Source organism: Loxodonta africana, chromosome 4 (genome assembly GCF_030014295.1).
Source record: "Loxodonta africana isolate mLoxAfr1 chromosome 4, mLoxAfr1.hap2, whole genome shotgun sequence".
Taxonomy (NCBI): Eukaryota; Metazoa; Chordata; class Mammalia; order Proboscidea; family Elephantidae; genus Loxodonta; species Loxodonta africana.
The window spans coordinates 178,544,534-178,563,155 of NC_087345.1; the positions used below are offsets into that span (position 1 = coordinate 178,544,534).

Sequence of the window (18,622 nt, forward strand, 5' to 3'; positions counted from 1 at the left end):
TATCGGTATAGAAAAATAAACAGCCAGGAAGCGTGAGTTCTTGGTTCAACTTCCATTGTGTATATTGTCTATATGTCACTCGGGGCAAATTAACCTTTCTGGGTTTCATTTTCTTTCTGTGTAAATGAGAGATTAGATTTGCTACCTCATGTTCATTCCGGGTTGGAAATTCTGTGATTCTTTGAGTATATGATTGTATTTGATTGTCAATTCTTTGTCTCTACAGCCAGTCATAGTACCAGTCAGCTTTCTCAGAAATTAAAGACCACTTACAAAGCTTCTACTAGCAAGGTATGCAAGACACTAGCTCTTGGTTCCACATCTGTATTTACTCTTGAGCCAGTCATGTGGTATTTAAGATGTGTAGATGTGTACTTTAAATTGCATATTTTTCAGCTGGAAATATTTAATAGAAAAAGATAAATATCTTGTTTTGGGGAAAATTTTAATTTTTAAAAGGAATATCATAAATATGTTAAATGACCACAGTATGTGGACACTTAAACACTAACCTGCCCTAATATTTATGAAATCGATACATTATACCTTAGTAAATATTGTCTTTAGAGAGAAACTACATTTTCTGTTTTTAATTGGCTTGACATAAAGGCTCTGAATTTGGAAAAAGCAACTAGATATGTATAAAACAATGGAAATTATATTCCGAGTTATAGTTACATTTTAGTTTGTTATCTTCTTTTCCTTAATTTTATGAGTATGATCAAGACGTGAAGGTGTGTCTCTTAAGGCAAACAGGAACATTCCTGGTATTTTGCTTTCTCTTAAAATATCTTTTTATTACCATCTTAAAGTGGCAAGGATTTAAGTGTCTGTGAATTTATTTATGATGGAGTACTATTACGAAGTAACATTTTGAGATGATTTTGTATGCATCTCTGGATTATTTTGAATATATAAAAGATATATCACCTAACCTTATGAATGAATATACATTCCTTTTGCTAAACTTGAAAAAAAAAGTTGAAATTTTTAGTGAATTTGCTGTGATGCATAAATAGTTAACCTTTATTTTGCTTCCAGTTGTTCCCTTGAAATTAAAATTATTTAGCGTGACATCCGCAGTGAGGTTAACTGCAATTAGTAGAGCAAATTCAGACTTCTGCTATTTCTGCTTCTTTGAAAGTCCTTGGTAATTCTTTGTTATTTTTTAAAAAACCTGAATATCGCTGGTATTTTCTACTGTTTACTTTTTTTTTTGAATAACCTCTAGAATGTAAGTTGCTAATTAGTTTGATACCTTTTGGTCATATAATATCATTTACCAAAAAAACCAAACCCACAGCCGTCGAGCCGATTCCGACTCATAGCAACCCTAGAGGACAGAGTAGAACTGCCTCATAGAGTTTCCAAGGAGCCCCTGGCGGATTCAAACTGCCGACCTCTTGGTTAGCAGCCATAGCACTTAACCACTACGCCACTAGGGTTTCCATAATATCATTTAGCTTATGCTTATTAGTTTTAAAAATTTGAATAAATTAACATTAAAAATGTTCGTTAAAGGAAGTGTGAGATTATGTTCTTCCTCATTTAACTTTTTTTTTTCTGTTGTATTATTGCTTATTCTGGTAGTTGCAGTTGTATATATGCCATGTATGGTCTTACAATTCCAAATTTTAAACTTTCTGATTATTTCTGAAGGAGAAGAGATGATTATATAACATTACCCCTTATTATGAGCAGTAAAAAATAAAATCTAGGTGAAGGTAAAGATATGTACAAGAATGCTTTAAAAAAATGTATTGGAGATATTTAAAGCCACAGTCATTTCAGATACTGGAAATTCACCTGAATTTATAAGAAGCATATTACTAATGAGCTTTATGCACTCCCTGTAGCAGTTTCAAAAAATAATAATGAAAATACAAGACATTATTTGAAAATTGAAGAAGTAGTTTGGTAACAGTATATTCTCATTTGTACTACAGCATGGATTCTTGGTATTAAAGCTAAGTATGAATACAAGAAAAATACTGCAGTCTAGATTCATTACTTTCCCTCCTTTTGACTCAGAGCCATGAAAGGCAAGTAGCATGTTTGGTGAGATAGTGGGAAGACAAGTATATTAAATAAACCCAGAAGAAGTTTTTCCCCTTCTTGGGCGGCTAGTGACATATTTCTAATGCCCTATTGGAAGGGGGCTAAGACAGTCCAGCACACAAATGACTTTAAAGAATTTTGTGAAAATGGTTGCAAAGTAATATTTTTATAAACATTGGTATCTTTCATTGTGAAAACAGCTCTTCATTAAGAAGTATTTTAGATTATATTTTAATTAAAATGATAATTTAGGATGGCAGGCATAAGCATTCATTTCTTGTTTCATTCTGTTGTGTTTCTTCATGAATGTTTCTTATAATTCAGGCTGTGTCTTTGGACCTCTATGTAATTTTTACTAAATCAGCGTTTTTAAGAACAAAGAGCTAAAATTAATGGACGATCAAAGTGTATGGAAATTTTGGAAACATTCTGTTGAGTGATTTGTTGTAATATCTGTAAACAGCACATTATCTTCTTTTCTGCTTCCACATGCAACCAGAAATGTGGTTGAAGTGCGTTCTCATAGCAAATGAAAAGCTGTCTGTTCTTACGTAAAAATAGAGTAGGTAAAGAATTTAACTTATGGTAGTGTATTTCTTATAATAAGATTTATTAGAAATGGTGAGAGACTTGGAAAATGAAATTTATTGTAACTTAATTATAAGGGAGAGTTTTGCATTAAATGTTGTGATATTAACATCTAAATGGCACTTGATGCCACCAAAAGCACTTTTCCACATTTTAGAGGGATGATTTTGCTTGGTTGAGTGAGGTACTAGCTTGCAAAAAAAAAAAAAAAAAAAGATAACGATGGGTTCGAATAAGTTCTTTTATAATTCCTTTTAAATTGAAACCAAGTCAAATGGAACTTTTTATATATTATGAAAGAGTCATTATCTTCATCAACCATTTTGTTTTAATCTTTCACTGTATCAGTGGGATAATTTATGCATACCTGAATTGTAACAGTGGATTGTATTTTAATGTAGTAAGGACACATTTAGATAAATTTTCAGGGCTTTATTTAGTGTTTTAAATAAGCTGTGTAATACCACCAGCTTTCCTTTTTCACTTGATTTTATAGTTTCCCTAATCTGAATAATGTACATTATTCTGGTTTACTGAAAAGCCGCTCATATCTGAGAACAATTCAAAAACAAAACTCTGAAGAAATTTTTGTTTAGTTCTTCCTCACTTGGTATTTTTCCTTGTAAAAGAAAATCAGAATTGTTTTTTGTATGTATCATGATACAAGACAATACCTTTACTATTGCATGTATCACATTGTACTGTTATTTCATGTGTGTTTTCTCTTAGACTGTAAGCTTCTTAATGGCAAGAAATCTCTGTCTTGTTCTTGTGTCTCCTGCATCTAGTACAGTGCCTGGCACCTATCAAGTGCTCAATAAATGATTTTGAACCAACCTGTTCGTTTGTTAGAAGTGTCGTCTTTTTGATTCCTTCCCCATGGATTTTTTTTCCTCCCATTGACATGTGGTTGTTGTACATTATCAAATAACAGGGAAAAAAAAAAACGTTCTCCAGTAATAAAAATAATTATTGTTAACAGTTTGGGATATACTTTTCTTAATTTTTCTTGCCTAGCTAACTAGCTAGCTACTTTTGTTTTCCTCTCTCAAAAATTTGGAAACTTTGTCTATTTGGATTTGTGAAACAGTGACTTGAAACGTCCAAATAAACCTTTCTTCTGTAGTAAGACATTGCTTGTCTGAATAATAGCAAACTGAAATAGAGAGGCAGCCCTCTGAAACCTTCAGGTCTCTGTTCCTTCTCTCTCCTTTCTAGCAGAATGTGTCTGCCGTTACTACACAAGGCATTTCAGTTCTGCTGCTTACACTTGGATTGTATCCTTTTAGTCCTTTGAATGTTCTAGTTGTGATTTATGCATTTTTCAAGACATGTTTTCTGTTTTACCTTTTTTAACTTAGGAGAATTCACTTCAGTATGTTGTTTAAAAATATTCCTTCCCTTTACTATTTTAGATTGTTTCCAGCTTTAAGACTACAACATCCAGGGCTGTCTGCCAGCTCGTGAAGGAGTATATTGGTCACAGGGATGGAATCTGGGATGTGAGTGTTGCAAGGACACAGCCAGTGGTGCTGGGAACTGCATCTGCTGGTAAATTTTGAAAGATTTAAACTAGAGAAAAATTAATCAGACTAGCTTATTGAAAAATAATTGCTTGATAACTGGTTGAAATTTCTGACTTTCAGTTGCCGGTAATAGAATGATCCCTTGATTAATCACTAAGACTAAGAAATAGAATTTTGCTGTCTGTCCACCCAGCAGTGCTTAGTACTGAAGACCTTTAGGGCTGTCTTTGCCCAGTGTCTTGAATACTGTAGCTGAGTGTGATATTATAGCCAACCTTAAATATCGGAGTAAGGAAATACTTGTTCTATCTAGATTTAATTTAATTGTGTGAAAGAATCAGTTAGAATCAGTTAGAAACATCAGGTGGGATATTTTTAAAACAAGTCAGATAGTTTTTCTGATTGGTTTTCTTGATACTCATAGCTAAGAGTGTTTCTTGATATGAAAATTTAAAAATTATTTTTTCCACTAGTGAAGTACAACTAAGGGACAGTGCGATTATTGTTGAAAAATGCATACTGTCCAAGGAGCTCAGGCAGAGGGGTTTTTTGTCCAAGGAGCTCAGCCAGAGGGGAGGATAGACTCCTAGAGCTTACCTCTGGGAGTCAGAGAAACGGGGTGTTAGAGACCCCTTTCTTCTCATTAAAGATACTTTTAGGAAGGTAGATTTTATGAAAGCTATCTGAGGTGGCATAAAGTAACACCCCTTCAGATAAAAATTACTGAAATTAAAAACCGGTATTTGTTGAAAATCATTTTCCTAGCTTGTGAGAAGTTACTCATTAGATCCTGGTTTTTAAAGTGGAAATAGAAAATGATAAACTAGTAAGAGTAAGGAAGAAAGTTCTTTCTGTTTTGTGTTTCCTCTCTTGTATGAAATTTTGTTCCTACATGAGCACCCCATATGGCTTGGGAAATTATGATGAAAAATGAGTAAAAGGACCCTTTTCTGATATTTCTGAAATTCCACTCGGATAATTAGCATTTATTTCTCAGATTTTCTTTTTTTTTTTAATTGTGATTTAAGTGAGAGTTTACAAATCAAGTCAGACTCTCATATAAAAATGTATATACAGCTTCCTATATATATATTGTTTTATATACACCTAGTTGCTCTCCCCCAGTGAGACAGCACCCTCTTCCTCACCACCCTGTGTTTCCGTGTCCATTCAGCCAGCTCCTGTCCCCCTGTCCCTTTTCATCCCCCCTCTAGACAGGAGCTGCCCACATAGTCTCATGTGTCTACTTGAGCCAAGAAGCTTACTCCTCACCAGTATCATTTTCTATCTCATGGTCCAGTCCAATTCCTGTCTGAAGAGTTGGCTTTGGGAATGGTTCCTGTCTTGGGCTGACAGAAGGTCTGGGGACCATGACCTCTGGGGTCCTGCTAGTCTCAGTCAGATCATTAAGTTTGGTCTTTTTACATATTTATCAGATTTTCATTAAAAAAAAAAATCTACTTTTTAAAATTGTACCTATAAGAGGAAAGGCCCAAAGGAATATTTATATCAGAATTAATTTGTTCCTGGATTTGGATGGTATTAATTTGAATTTAAATATTCTAAGATGTCTGGAACATTTAATACTTAGACAAAAATAATGAAACTATTATATAAATGACCTGTATTTTAAGCCTCAAGTATGATGAAGTCAGTATAATAATGAATTTTGAAATCTTGTCCCAGTTTTCCCATTTGCCAGTTATGTGACCTTGGACAGGTCCCCAAAATCTCTGATCTTTTTGGAAACTTTAGTTTTGATCGACTGAATTACACAGTAGTACATATAAAGATGCAAGAGATATTAGTCGTAGTTTAACTTTACATTTTTAGAATACTTATTCTTTTATTTAAAAGACCATAAAATTGGTCATGGTTAAATTACTACTTTTTATTTCAACCTTCCAGATCACACGGCTTTGCTGTGGAGTATAGAAACAGGAAGGTGCCTTGTCAAATACTCAGGTCATGTTGGGTCAGGTAAGCATTCGTATAAATGAATACTTTATTTTCAGATGTCATTTCCTACTTTGACTTGTTTTTAGAACTTTACATTATAAAATCAGCTAATTTGCATGACTGGAAGTTTTACTGTTTTGGCTATGCAAGGGCAGTGTGGCATATCCAGCATAGGATGAGCTGTGCCTTTAGTATGTATAATTTTAATAAAGGGAAAAAAGCTAAATTCCCTAAACGAGTTAAAAATAGTATTAGTCTACATTGTATTTAGTGTTGTTTATGAAGCCATATTTAGAAAATTTTGGAACTGAAATAAGTGAATTAAAAAATATCCAATTTAGAGATTTACTTTTTTTGGTATTTTTTAAAAATAATATTTGATTGTATTTTCGGTGAGAGTTTACACAGCAAATTAAAAAAAAAAACCCATTGCCATTGAGTCAGTTCCAACTCACAGCAACAGCAAATTAGGTTCCCATTTAATAATTTCTACACAAATTGTTCAGTGACGTTGCTTACATTTTTCACAGTATGTCAGCATTCTAAATATTTTCATTCTGGTTGTTCCATTTCCAGTAATCTAGTTTCCCTGCCCTCTTACCTTCTCATCTCTGCTTTAGGGTAATTGTTGACCAAGATTTACTCTTAAAAGTTGTTGTTAGGTGCCGTCAAGTCAATTCTAACTCATAGCAACCCTGTGTACAAGAGAACGAAACACTGCCTGGTCCTGCACCATCCTCACAGTTGTTGCTGTGCTTGAGCTCATTGTTGCGGTCGCTGTGTCAGTCCATCTTGTTGAGGGTCTTCCTCTTTTTTGATGACCTTCTAATTTATTTAACATGATGCCTTCCTCCAGGGACTGGTCCCTCCTGATAACATGTCCAAAGTATGTGAGATGAAATCTCTCCATCCTTGATTCTAAGGAGCATTCTGTTTGTACTTCATCCAAGACAAATTTGTTCGTTCTGGCAGTCCATGGTATATTCAGTGTTCTTCACTAACACCATAACTCAAAGGCCTTCCTTACTCATTGTCCAGCTTTCACTTGAATATGAAGTGATTGAAAACACCATGCTTAGGTTAGGCACATCTTAGTCCTTAAAGTGGTACCTTTGCTTTTCAACACTTTAAATTTGGATATATTCAGGCAAAATAAAGTGCACCTTCTATTAATGTGCTTCTTTGCTGTGGTTAATGCTATCTGCAATAGCTCTTTTCTCTTTTTTCAGTTATTCCTCCATAAGTACCATGTGTTTTGACCAAATTTTACTTCTCACTTTTTTCCCAAACTCCCTTTGTGGTTCCTTTTGCTGGAATACCCTCACTTCCAATCTTTATCTGTCAAAAGCTGCCTTCACCTGCTTAGATGCCTTTACCAACCACCACTATTCCCTTAAACGTTAAAGACAACTGAGAGTTGGATTATTTAGCTTTATCACCTTTAACTTCTATAGAGTTAGGTCTACCCCCATCTACAGAATTCAGTGAATCCCCGTTCATCTGAGTGTCTTACTGCCCGTATCTGTGAATGAAATATCTGTTCTCCCACCCGAGGCTAGTGCTTCTCAGTGTGCTGTGGGTCCCGGCCACTTTTCCTTTCTTAGGACCTTCGCGCCTTCATTTATCCCTGTTTGATCCTATAAGACAGACTAGAACTGCCCTATAGGGTGACCAGGCTGTAAATCTTTACAGAAGCAGATGATCTTACCTTCTGCTGAGTGGCTGGTAGGTTCTGTATCGTTTATCTCAGCACAACCCCTTTCACATTAGCATATGAACAAGTACATGTCTTTCCCATTTTAAAGTCTTCTCTCCACACTGTATCCCCACCTCTCTTCCTGCAGGCCTCTGTCTGTGGCACTGTTGTATTGCCTGCAGTTAGACAGTGCCTGGACTATGTATACTAGGTGGTCCAACACGTAACCCAAGTTTGTCAGATGAGTGAACACTGCATTCTCTGTTTCTTCATCTCAGATTTTTTTTTAAAGACATTTCAAAAATTAAATCCATATGCACAGCCTGAAAATTAAAAAAGTAAAAACGGCCTGTGTAAGAAAACAAGTCTCCTTCCTCACCACTCCTCACCCCTTCTCTTTGCTGCCCAAAAGGCAACCACTTTTAACTGTTTAAACATTGTTTTTTTTTCTTCCATTTTTCTAAATGAGTTTATTATTTCTTAATTTTTGAGTATTAGACAAAGAAGTGACTCTTATTAAGGAAAATGAACTTGCTACATATATGCTTCTTTACTCCTTATCACCCCCAAATAGTTATATCATAATTTTAATTTAAATAGGTTTTATGTGATTTTGACTAGATCAATATTGTTGACAATTGCCCATGTACTGTACTGATTTTATTGCCATTTTTATATCCTCTGGAGTAATTCCCTTGTTTTTTAATTTGACTAGTTTTCTATAAGCCAAACCTATTGTTATTGAACCGATTCTGACTCACAGTGACCCTACAGGACAAAGTAGAATTGCCCCATAGGGTTTCCATCAATCTTTATGGAAGCAGACTGCCACATCTTTCTCCTGCAGAGCAGCTGGTGGGTTCAAACCTTCAATCTTTCAGTTAGTAGCCAAGCACTTTAACCACTGTACCACCAGGGCTCCCTTATATATATCCCCAGCTCATACTAAAACTCTGCCAGGTTGGTAACATTACAGTGTGATCACATTCAACAGATAGACCATTTGTTTATTTTCGTTGTTGTTCTGTCCTTGGAGTTCTCCATTCTTTCCCTGCCCTGGTTTGGCAGAGATGTTGCCCTGGAAGTTCCCCTTCAGTATCATCCTGGGATTTGTCTTTGCCTCTCCCCTATGTTACATACTCTGGATTTTCTTTCTTCGTGGAAACAAATCTTTCAATAGCTTCCTTATAAAAGGTGTCTTGGAGGTAAAAATTTTATGACCTTAAATTGTTGAAAAATATTTTTTTGCCTACACTTCATTGATAATTTGGCTGGGTGTATTCTTCTACATAGAAAATAATTTTCAGAAACTTGAAGGTGTTGCTCTGTTGTCTTATTTTTACAGCTTTAGTATTGACATTAAGAAGTCTAATGCTATTTTGAACCCTGATCCTTTATAGGTGATCAAATGTTTCTCCTTTGAAGCTTTTAGAATTTTCTTTCTTTTTCTTCTCCTGTAGGCCTTTTTTTATTGTCTTTATTTTGGTGGACATTCAGTGGGACGTTTCAGTCTAGAAATATATGTCATTGAGTTCTGGGAATTGTTATATGTAAATTGTTTTAAAAAATATCTTTACCTTTGGTCTGTCTGTGTTACTGTTTTGGAACCCCTGTTAGTAGAATGAGCCCTGGTGGCGCAGTGGTTAACTGCTCAGCTACTAACTGAAAGGTTGGCAGTTTGAACCCACCAGCTGCTCCATAGGAGAAAGATGTGGCAGTCTGCTTCTGTAAAAATTCACAGCCTCGGAAACCCTACGGTACAGTTCTCCTCTGTCCTGTAGGGCTGCTGTGAGTCGGAATTGACAGCAGCGGGTATTAGTAAGATGTTAGAACTCATAGATTATTCAGATTTTGTTATCTTTTTTATTTTCTGTCTTGGTTTTTCCTTATTTCTGTATTTCCTGAACTTTATCCTTCGTCGTTTCTATTAAAAATATTTTACATTTCACGCTGTCATGTTTTTGATTGGTTTGAACCCACCAGCCACTCTGTGGGAGAAGGATATGGCAGTCTGCTTCTGTAAGGATTGCAGTTTGGAAACCCTGTGGGGTAGTTCTGCTCTGTCCAGTAGGGTCGCTATGGGGTTTTTTTTTTTTTTTGATAGTTTTTTCTTAGTCTCTGAAATTTCCTTTTCATCATAACATCTTGCAAAATCTTCTCTTGCTTCTCTGATTAGTCTGTCAAGAAACTGTACCTGTCTTCTTCTTGGGGTGAACAAGTGAATATATGGGGAAAGGAGTGCTATCTGGGAATCTAACTGCATCTTACCAGACTTTCAACTAATTCTCCTGTTTTCAGTCTCCTAGTATACCCCTGCCTTAAATCCATTAGATTTTTTTTCTTTGTAAATTTCTTATTGCAGTGTGACCCTGTCTTTGGGTTCTCCAGGGAAACAGAGCCACTGAGATATACATGCAAACACACAAACGTACATGCACATGGAGAAAGAGAACAAGATTGAGACTGATCATCTTGAGGAATTAGCTCACATGATTTTGGGGGCTGGTAAGTTCAAAAATCTGTAGGTCAGGGAATATACTGGGAACTCCACAGTCTTGTACCCAGAATCAGTCTTGAGGCAGAATCTATCTCCTTGGGAAACCTCAGTTTTTGCTTGTAAGGCCTTCAACTGATTGTATGGGGGCCACCCACAATATGGAGGATAATCTGCTTTACTAAAGGTCAGATGATTTAAAGATTAATCACATGTAAATACCTTCATAGCAATATCTGCTCAGCTTTTTCACTCTTTGAAACTGCTCTCTGCTTGGTTTCTTGGCCTCTTGCTATACATGCAGTTTTCCTAAGGGATTTCCATCCCTCGAGTCCTAACTGGTTTGATGACTTTCAACTCCAATTTTTGCCTCCTAACAAGCAAGGGGAAACCCTGGTGGCATAGCAGTTAAGTGCTATGGCTGCTAACCAAAGGGTCAGCAGTTTGAATCCTCCAGGTACTCCTTGGAAACTCTATGGGGCAGTTCTACTCTGTCCTATAGGGTCGCTATGAGTTGGAATTGACTTGAAGGCACTGGGTTTGTTTGTTTTTTGGTTTAACAAGCAAGGATGGCAAGACTTTGCCTTGCTTACTTTGGATGCATCATTAGGAAAGAACAGTCGCTAGAAAAGGACATCATGTTTGGTAAAGTGGAGGGTCAATGAAAGGTAGGGAAGCCCTGAATGAGATGGATTGACACAGTTGTCTCAACAACAGGCTCAAACACATAAAAGATCATGGAAATGGAGCAGGACCAGGCAACGTTTCATCCTGTTAAACATAAGGTCCCTATGAATCTGAGCCAACTTGATGACAACTAACAACAACAAAACAACTTACTGGGGTGCCACTACACTTGCTTTCTGCGCCCTTACTGGGAGTTAGCAAATTCCTTGAGAGGAAAAAGCAGCCAAATTGTAAGGTTGATTTCTGTGTTTCTCTCTAGGATCTCCTGGCTGCCTTGGTTGCTATTTGATGACTTTAAAAAACATTTAAAAAAAAAAATTATATACAGATTTTAAAAATGATCCTAGTAGGAGAAGTGAACTAGTCTGATAGAAGCTTCTTCACCACAGCAAGAGGTCTTATCTTATTCTTGAGCCTTGATTTTTTTTCTTACTGGTTTTCCTTTCTTCATTAGGTTTAAGTTTCAACCTTACTGTGTCTGCTCGATTAATTACCATTATCCACCTGTTTTCCAGCTTCCAGTATTTTGTTGATGTCTCTTATTTCATTGTTTGATTCTTTTTTTTTTTTTTTTAATGTGGGTACATGTCTGTTTCTTTTTGACTGATATTGCATTTTACGGAAGTGTCAAGAGATGATGGACAAAAAGCCTATGTTTTTGGCTCTGAGTTTATCATTCTTACTTTTCCTATGCAGAACTTCTGTTCTTAATTCTTTGCTTTTTCCTACTAGATGGTGTCCTGATTATATGTCTAAGGTTACTTAAACTAAAGGGAGTGGTTAAGCCAACTGGAATTTTTAATCAATGTAATTCACTAAAGAGAGAGTTTTGAGTATAACACATTTTTCTTTCCTTTTGGTTCCTCTGGACAAAACACCTGACTAGAGATTGTCCCCTCTGACCTGTAAGAGTAAAACCTGAGAGATTCAGTGTTTGCTACTCCTGGGCCCTTTAAAAATAGAACATCACCAGTGGAGGAAATTGTTGTTCTGTGTTTTCTTCTCTTTTTATATTATAGTTTACATTTTTCTTTAAGTTATGAATGTACATGTAACTCTATGAGATAAATATTCATGTTCCCAGTTTCAATAAGAAAACCAGTACCTGAGATATTAAGTGACTTGCTACAAATTTGCACAGACATAACAAAGTGAAAACTGATCAATGATCTTACCAAAATTACAATATAATTATATTGGGGGGTGGAAACACAAAGCATGCATGGGTGTGATATGGCACAGAATAAGGGTTTGGAAACACCTAAATCCTCTTCTGTAGTAGAAAGTCAACAGGTAATTGCTAAAACAGAAAAATCAGGTGACAGCAACATAAGTACCTTTTTTTAAAGATGAGGCAGTAATAGTTTATTTTTAGCATTGTTTATTGTTTAATTTTTATTTAAAATGGCCAAAACTTTCACCAGTTCTTCCCACAATTATCCCTAGTCTAATGTTAATGGTAAAGGAGTATCTTCTAGCATTTTCATTAAAAAAAAAAAAAAAACCCAGTGCCGTCGAGTCGATGCCAACTCATAGTGACCCTATAGGACAGAGTAGAACTGCCCCGTGGAGTTTCCAACGAGTGCCTGGCCCATTTGAACTGCTGACCCTTTGGTTAGTGGCATAGTGGTTAAGTGCTACGGCTGCTAACCAAAGGGTCGGCAGTTGCATTTTTATTAGTGACCCAGAAAAAATATTTTAATGACATAGCTAACTTATTCAGCCTTTACGCTCTTTCCAATTCCATAAGTTATGGAATTAGGGCTAGGCTTTCCCAGAGTGACTTGGAGTTAAATATTACATCAAAGGTGAATGCTTTGTTTGGGAATTTCAGACTACACGACCAATATGGCTTTCAGACCATTCTAAGATCTGTCATTTACCTAACAAAAATCTGTAGGTAGGTATGGTGGGCTCAGGATTGATTTAGCAACTGTGCACTGCCATCAGAGCTTTACCCATCTCAGTGCCTTGGTTTCTGTCCTCATGCTTGTTGTTCTGTTGAGCACACGTTTCACTGTTGTATTTGCACTGACAGCAGAGGAGAAGGGGAAAGGGGAGATGCTAGGAATCTCCCTTGCCCTAGCTCCTTTACCACGAAAATAAAGCTTTCTCAGAAGACCTTCCAGAAATTCTATTTTGTCTCTTTTTTCATCCTGATTTATTTTCATCTCTAAATGACTTCTGTGTTTTTAAAAATAAACAGAATATTAACATTCTTTTTTTTTTTTTGGTGTATGTATCATATCCTTTAGCCACTTGGTACTTCATGCTTAAGTTATTTTTTTATTGTAACATACACATTTATTCATTGTGTAATTGAATGGGAAGACATGATATTGAACTTATAGATAGTTCTTTTAATTTTTAATTTAACTTTGTAATGTATGCTGTGACTGATAAATACTGATATGTTTTTGTTACTTTAAAATTGTTTTGTAATATTTTTATTTTATAGTAAATTCTATAAAATTTCATCCCTCGGAGCAGTTGGCTCTCACTGGTATGTTGATTTTTTTCTTTATTGAACAAAATAGCTTATAATAATCATAAAACAACTATAACATTCTTTTATCAGTATCAGAATTATCTAGCCTTTTTTAAGGTAATATTTAGTAGACATTTTATTAATTAAATGAGAAATAAAGAAAAGTGGAATAGTACTTTTTTTAACCAATAGTGGATTATCAATTAGATTAGCTTGAATTTATTGTGAGATCAAAATGAATTCATTTTTTCTTGAAGTCTTTTCATAAGCATTTCATTATTACCTACTTTTTATCTGCCTATGCTGTAAAGATTAATGGTAGTTTATAATGCAATTCTTTGAAGCCCTGTGATTATTGCCCTTTTTTTTCCAATCCATATATGCACCTGAAATGAAGAAGTGAGAAAAGTAATAATACTGAGACTCGGAAATTTGCTAAAGTCAATAATCTCATTCCTTTTTAGATACCCAAGTTGGGATAGCTTGGATTACAGTTACAATCCGATTTGGAATTTGTCATAATTTGTGTTACACAGTGGTTTTAAAAACACCTTCATTTGTTGCTTTTGGAGGGTAGTGTTATTGGACTGAGGATGTGTCCTGTAAAATTTAGAGCCTTCCTTAATTACATATGACTACGCAATTGTCATATACCTTAGAGCCTGTGATGTTTTGGAGACACTCATGGTAATATTGAAAGATAAGTGAACTGTAGACCGTAGGTTAATGAACTTCCTCTGAAAAGGGCCAGATAGTAAATATTTTCAGCTTTGTCACAACTACTCAACTCTGCTATTTTGGTTCAAAAGCAGCCATAGACAATTCTAAAATGAATGGATGTGGGTTTGTTGCAATAAAACTTTATTTACAAATATGAGTGGCTGCTTAGGTTTGGCCAATGGGCCAGGTTTTGCTGACTTCTGGAATAGAGCACAAAAGTAAGAATAATGGATTCCTTTGTGCAGATAGAGTTGTTTAAACAAGGAATCTAAGCAAAAATACGTTCAATGAGTTTGAGATGCAGCAATAACTCAGCTTGGTCGCATGGGTTTGGGTTTATATATAGAAGGAATATGGGGGAAAGATAGTTCGTCATATTTTAACAAACCTAGATCATAGCAGCTTGACTTATACCTTGGTAAATATTTGAAGATTAAAATAGACTGAGGAATTTGAACTTTGTTAAGTTGACGGTTGGATTAGAAAGGAGGTAGAGAACTGACAGCAAGGAGACCAATGAGAAGGTGATTGGAAATGTCCAGATTCCAACCAAAAGATTAGAAAGGAGGGGATGAAATCAAGAGACATTTTTAAATGAAACAGATAGAAACCTTGAAACAGACTAAATAATGGAAATAGAGAAACTTTGAAACAGAGTAAATAATGGGGATAGAGAGAGAGAAGAGTCTCAATAAGATTTACATATGATTTTGATTCAAAGAGAAGTTGGCAAGTCAGAGCAATAAAGTCGTTTGACACTGTAACAAGTTTATTACTGTCAGTAACCTACAATTTACACTAATTTCCTTTGGGAAGATCTGCAGTAGTAAAAAGAAGGTAGAAGCCAGGCAAGGCTTTTGTAAGGGAAGAGTAAGAAGTGGGAGAAAGTAGAAATCATTCTGTTTCAAGGTCTGTTCAATCAAATGTATTGAACAGGCATTGACATATAAAGGCATGGCACTAACTTATGGTTGGTGATGGCTGTGGCACTGTATTTTGGCTCTCCATTCCGAATCAGCATTTCCTTGAAAACTTTGCCTGGGGAAAAAGGATAGTAGCACAAATAAGATAGTACTGTTTAATAGGTGGATGGCAAATTGTAAGGTTCTTGCAATGTTCAGTTAGTGAAAACATGCATTTATGTATTACTTTATTTCTGAGACACCTCAGAATCCATATAATCATAAGTTATAGTATAATAAGTTTACTTAGATGAGATAGATGGAGAGTAAAATCTGTCAATTTTCTCTAAACCTCTACAACTTTCTACCCTAAAATGAAGTGGGAATGTTTTTATAAGTAAGTCATTATCTTAATTTTGCACACTTACTCTATTCTAAATAGCATGATGTAGTCTCAGAAAGAGCCATTTAAATGAAGCCTGTTTGTCTTAAATGATTGCTGAGTTACAGAAGTTTGACTCAAAGCACATTCTATAGATGGTGTGTGCTTGGGATAACCTTTCCTCCTATTTCTTGTCTTCAGCTTCTGGAGATCAGACTGCTCATATTTGGAGATATATGGTGCAGCTGCCAGTACCCCAGCCCATTGCGGATACTAGTGTAAGCAGCACATTTACTTAACCTGAAAACTCACCATGGGGTATGTTGGTAGGGTTCTTCAAGTTGCGCACATTTTAGAATAAATTTATAATATTAGAAAAAACTACCTTTGTTTTATATAAATGCATGTTTGCTTTAACCTTCCTTCCCATTAATATTAAACATTTTCCATTAATTCTTAATTTGTATATATAAATTATATTTCCTAATGTGTTATATATTTAATTTTAGACAGTGTGTTTATCTTTCATAGATTTTATTAGCATGTACGTTAATGGCTTGTATGTCATCATTTTTAGTGGGTAAAATTTTTATGTAGGTAACAAAAGTTGTTGACATTGAGAAGATTGGATTAATACATTTAAGCTATAAATCCTTAAATTACTGTTTGCCTTGTACTGTTAAATAAATTTGTATCACTTTCAGCCCAATATCTCATGTTTACAATCAGGCAGAGATTTTAGTTATACTTTTGAGTGAAATGATCTTACTAATTTTTATTGGTTTCAGGGCAGCTTTTAGCTATATAGCCTTTATCAGTGATTTTCCCTTTTACCTGTGCTGCATAAAGCAGGTAGAAAAAGTACATCAGGCAGAGCTGGCTAAATAACTATATGTAGTGAAATAATTTTTAAAAAAGTTAATTTCTGATTTCTGTTTTGTCTGTAAGTTGTTAAGCTGTGAGGAAGACAGCAGTCTTTCAGTTTTGATATTTCTGCCTTTGAATACTGCTTTTACTTTTTCTTTTAAAAAATATTTTAAGACATCTTTCTTTTTGGATATGGGTTTAGCAATTAATAAATTCCAGTGAAAAATGAGAATGAGTTTTCTTTAGTTAAGAGGTCTTAATTTCTATGAGAATTTAACTAAAACAGTTCATTTTTAATTGAACATTCTGACTATTTTATTTTAACATAAATACCAAAATATTCATTATGTATCGTACTTAATGCAATCATTCCAGAAACAAAGATAATAAACATTGATGGTGGGCAAGGTCAGAGAGATGAGGGTAAGAATTAGTGGTCAGAAAGCATTAACATTTTATTGAGTTTTTTTTTTTTTCTTCCCCAAATAAAAGGAAAAAGAAAATTTTGTCAGAGGGAAAAATGTCCTTACATTAAAAACTTTCATAGTTTACATAAAGTATTAATACTGTGCTTATTTTCCTCTATTATTTTGTTTGCATTGGGCGCAGGGACTTTTCATGTTGATAGTTATTACCTCAGGGTTTGGGGCTAGCTGGGGAGAGGGGGGAAATTCAATCTGAATTAAAGATGAGCCTGAATTATATACAGTAAGTTGAGCCACTTTAGAAGTATTGCCGAGGAGAAGCTCTGTTTGTCTCTCTGAAAAGAGTAGATACCATCTCTTTTAGTTATCGCTAAATGCAAATGATACCCCTTAGATCAACAACTTGTTATCTTAGTCTTTCCTGGTTAGTTTTATACATTTTGAATCAGTATGGCTTTTGGACAGACCTTTTCTCCTTTTAATTTGCGTCAGTGAGTTTGATTTGGCATCCGTAATATTGTTTAAAAAAACTTGGGTGGCATTGTATAACAGCTTGGATTAGTGTAGCACTAAATAACTGTGCCACACACAAGTTAGGTGATTGAGTAATTAATATGACTTAGTAGGTGCAATTTTTCTCATTTGTAAGTGAAAATTGAAGGAAGTTAAGTGGTGTTTAATGACTCTCCCAGTACTAAAATACCATAATTCAACATTCATTGATTCTGTAGACTACTGGTGTTCAGTAGTCTAGAAGGATTAAGTGAGCAGTTCTTGGACAGTGTATTAAAATTCTGCTGGCAGTAAAGATGATAAAAGTTAAATAGATTAGTGATCTCTAAGACATTAGCAAAAATATACATCAACTATTCCCACCTCTTCCACCCCCTGCTCTTGGCCAAATGAAGGTTTAAAAAGCTTATAAATATTGAATATGACTCATTACATTTACATTTTTAAAATATCTTTTAGTTCCTTTTTTAGTTTAGAAAAATCACTTTATAAACGTACTGACTTTGTTTCACCCCTTAAAAGTTGAATCCTGATTGCTAGGTATGTCTCATCTTTGACTGCATATAAGATATCACCACTTAAATGCCTCAAAAGTACCTCAAACTCAGTGTGACCCAAACTGAACAAACACATGGTCTTCCTCCCAAACTTATCCAGTGTTTACACTCTGGGGAAGTAGCTCAGTTGTGTGCCTAGTTGTTTATTTCCTTCCTTCCACAAGCACTAAGTGAGTGTTAGGTGTGGAGTACAGCAATTAATAAAACTGTCAGGAAATTTGGAATTATCTTTGACATTGCCCTCTTGTTTCCTTCTCTCCCCCTCCCGTTGCCAATTAATCCATTAAATTTTACTGATTCCAGTTCCTAAATAATTCTGGAATCTACTTTCTCTCTCCTTGTGATACCACTTCTGCAGCACCCACCCAGAGTGTTTCAGCTTTCAAATGACTGGACTGACACATAGGCCACACGTGATGTAGATTCACTCAGAAAGATGGAATTGAGCATCCTTTCATGTGCTGGTTAGCCATTTGAGTATCTTTCTTTGGTTAAAAGTCTGTTCAAGTCCTTTGCTCATTTGCAAATTGGATTGTTTATGTTTTTGTTATTTATAAATTTTGGGTATTAGGCCCTTATTGGATATATGATTCCTAAAAATTTTTTTCCAATTGGGAGGCCGTGTTTTCACTTTTGATAAAGTCTTTTGATGCACAAAAGTGTTTAATTTTTACAAGGTTCCATTTATCTGTTTTGTCTTTCGCAGCTCGTGCTTTTGTTTTTGTATCTGATAGCTAATCACAGAGAACTAGATCCCATG

The 18,622-nt window shown here is 35.1% G+C and overlaps 1 protein-coding gene across 5 annotated transcripts in view; it reads left to right on the plus strand.

The window, feature by feature from the left end:
- Positions 1 to 18,622, plus strand: part of WDR37 (WD repeat domain 37) — a 130,162-nt gene that overhangs the window by 61,101 nt on the left and 50,439 nt on the right. For all 5 annotated transcript variants that reach the window (XM_064285076.1, XM_064285075.1, XM_023548751.2 and 2 more), the window contains 5 exons: positions 227 to 291; positions 4,062 to 4,197; positions 6,081 to 6,152; positions 13,467 to 13,511; positions 15,702 to 15,778. In XM_064285076.1, coding sequence (XP_064141146.1) covers positions 227 to 291; positions 4,062 to 4,197; positions 6,081 to 6,152; positions 13,467 to 13,511; positions 15,702 to 15,778 — 395 coding nt within the window. The remainder of the gene's footprint in view (positions 1 to 226; positions 292 to 4,061; positions 4,198 to 6,080; positions 6,153 to 13,466; positions 13,512 to 15,701; positions 15,779 to 18,622) is intronic.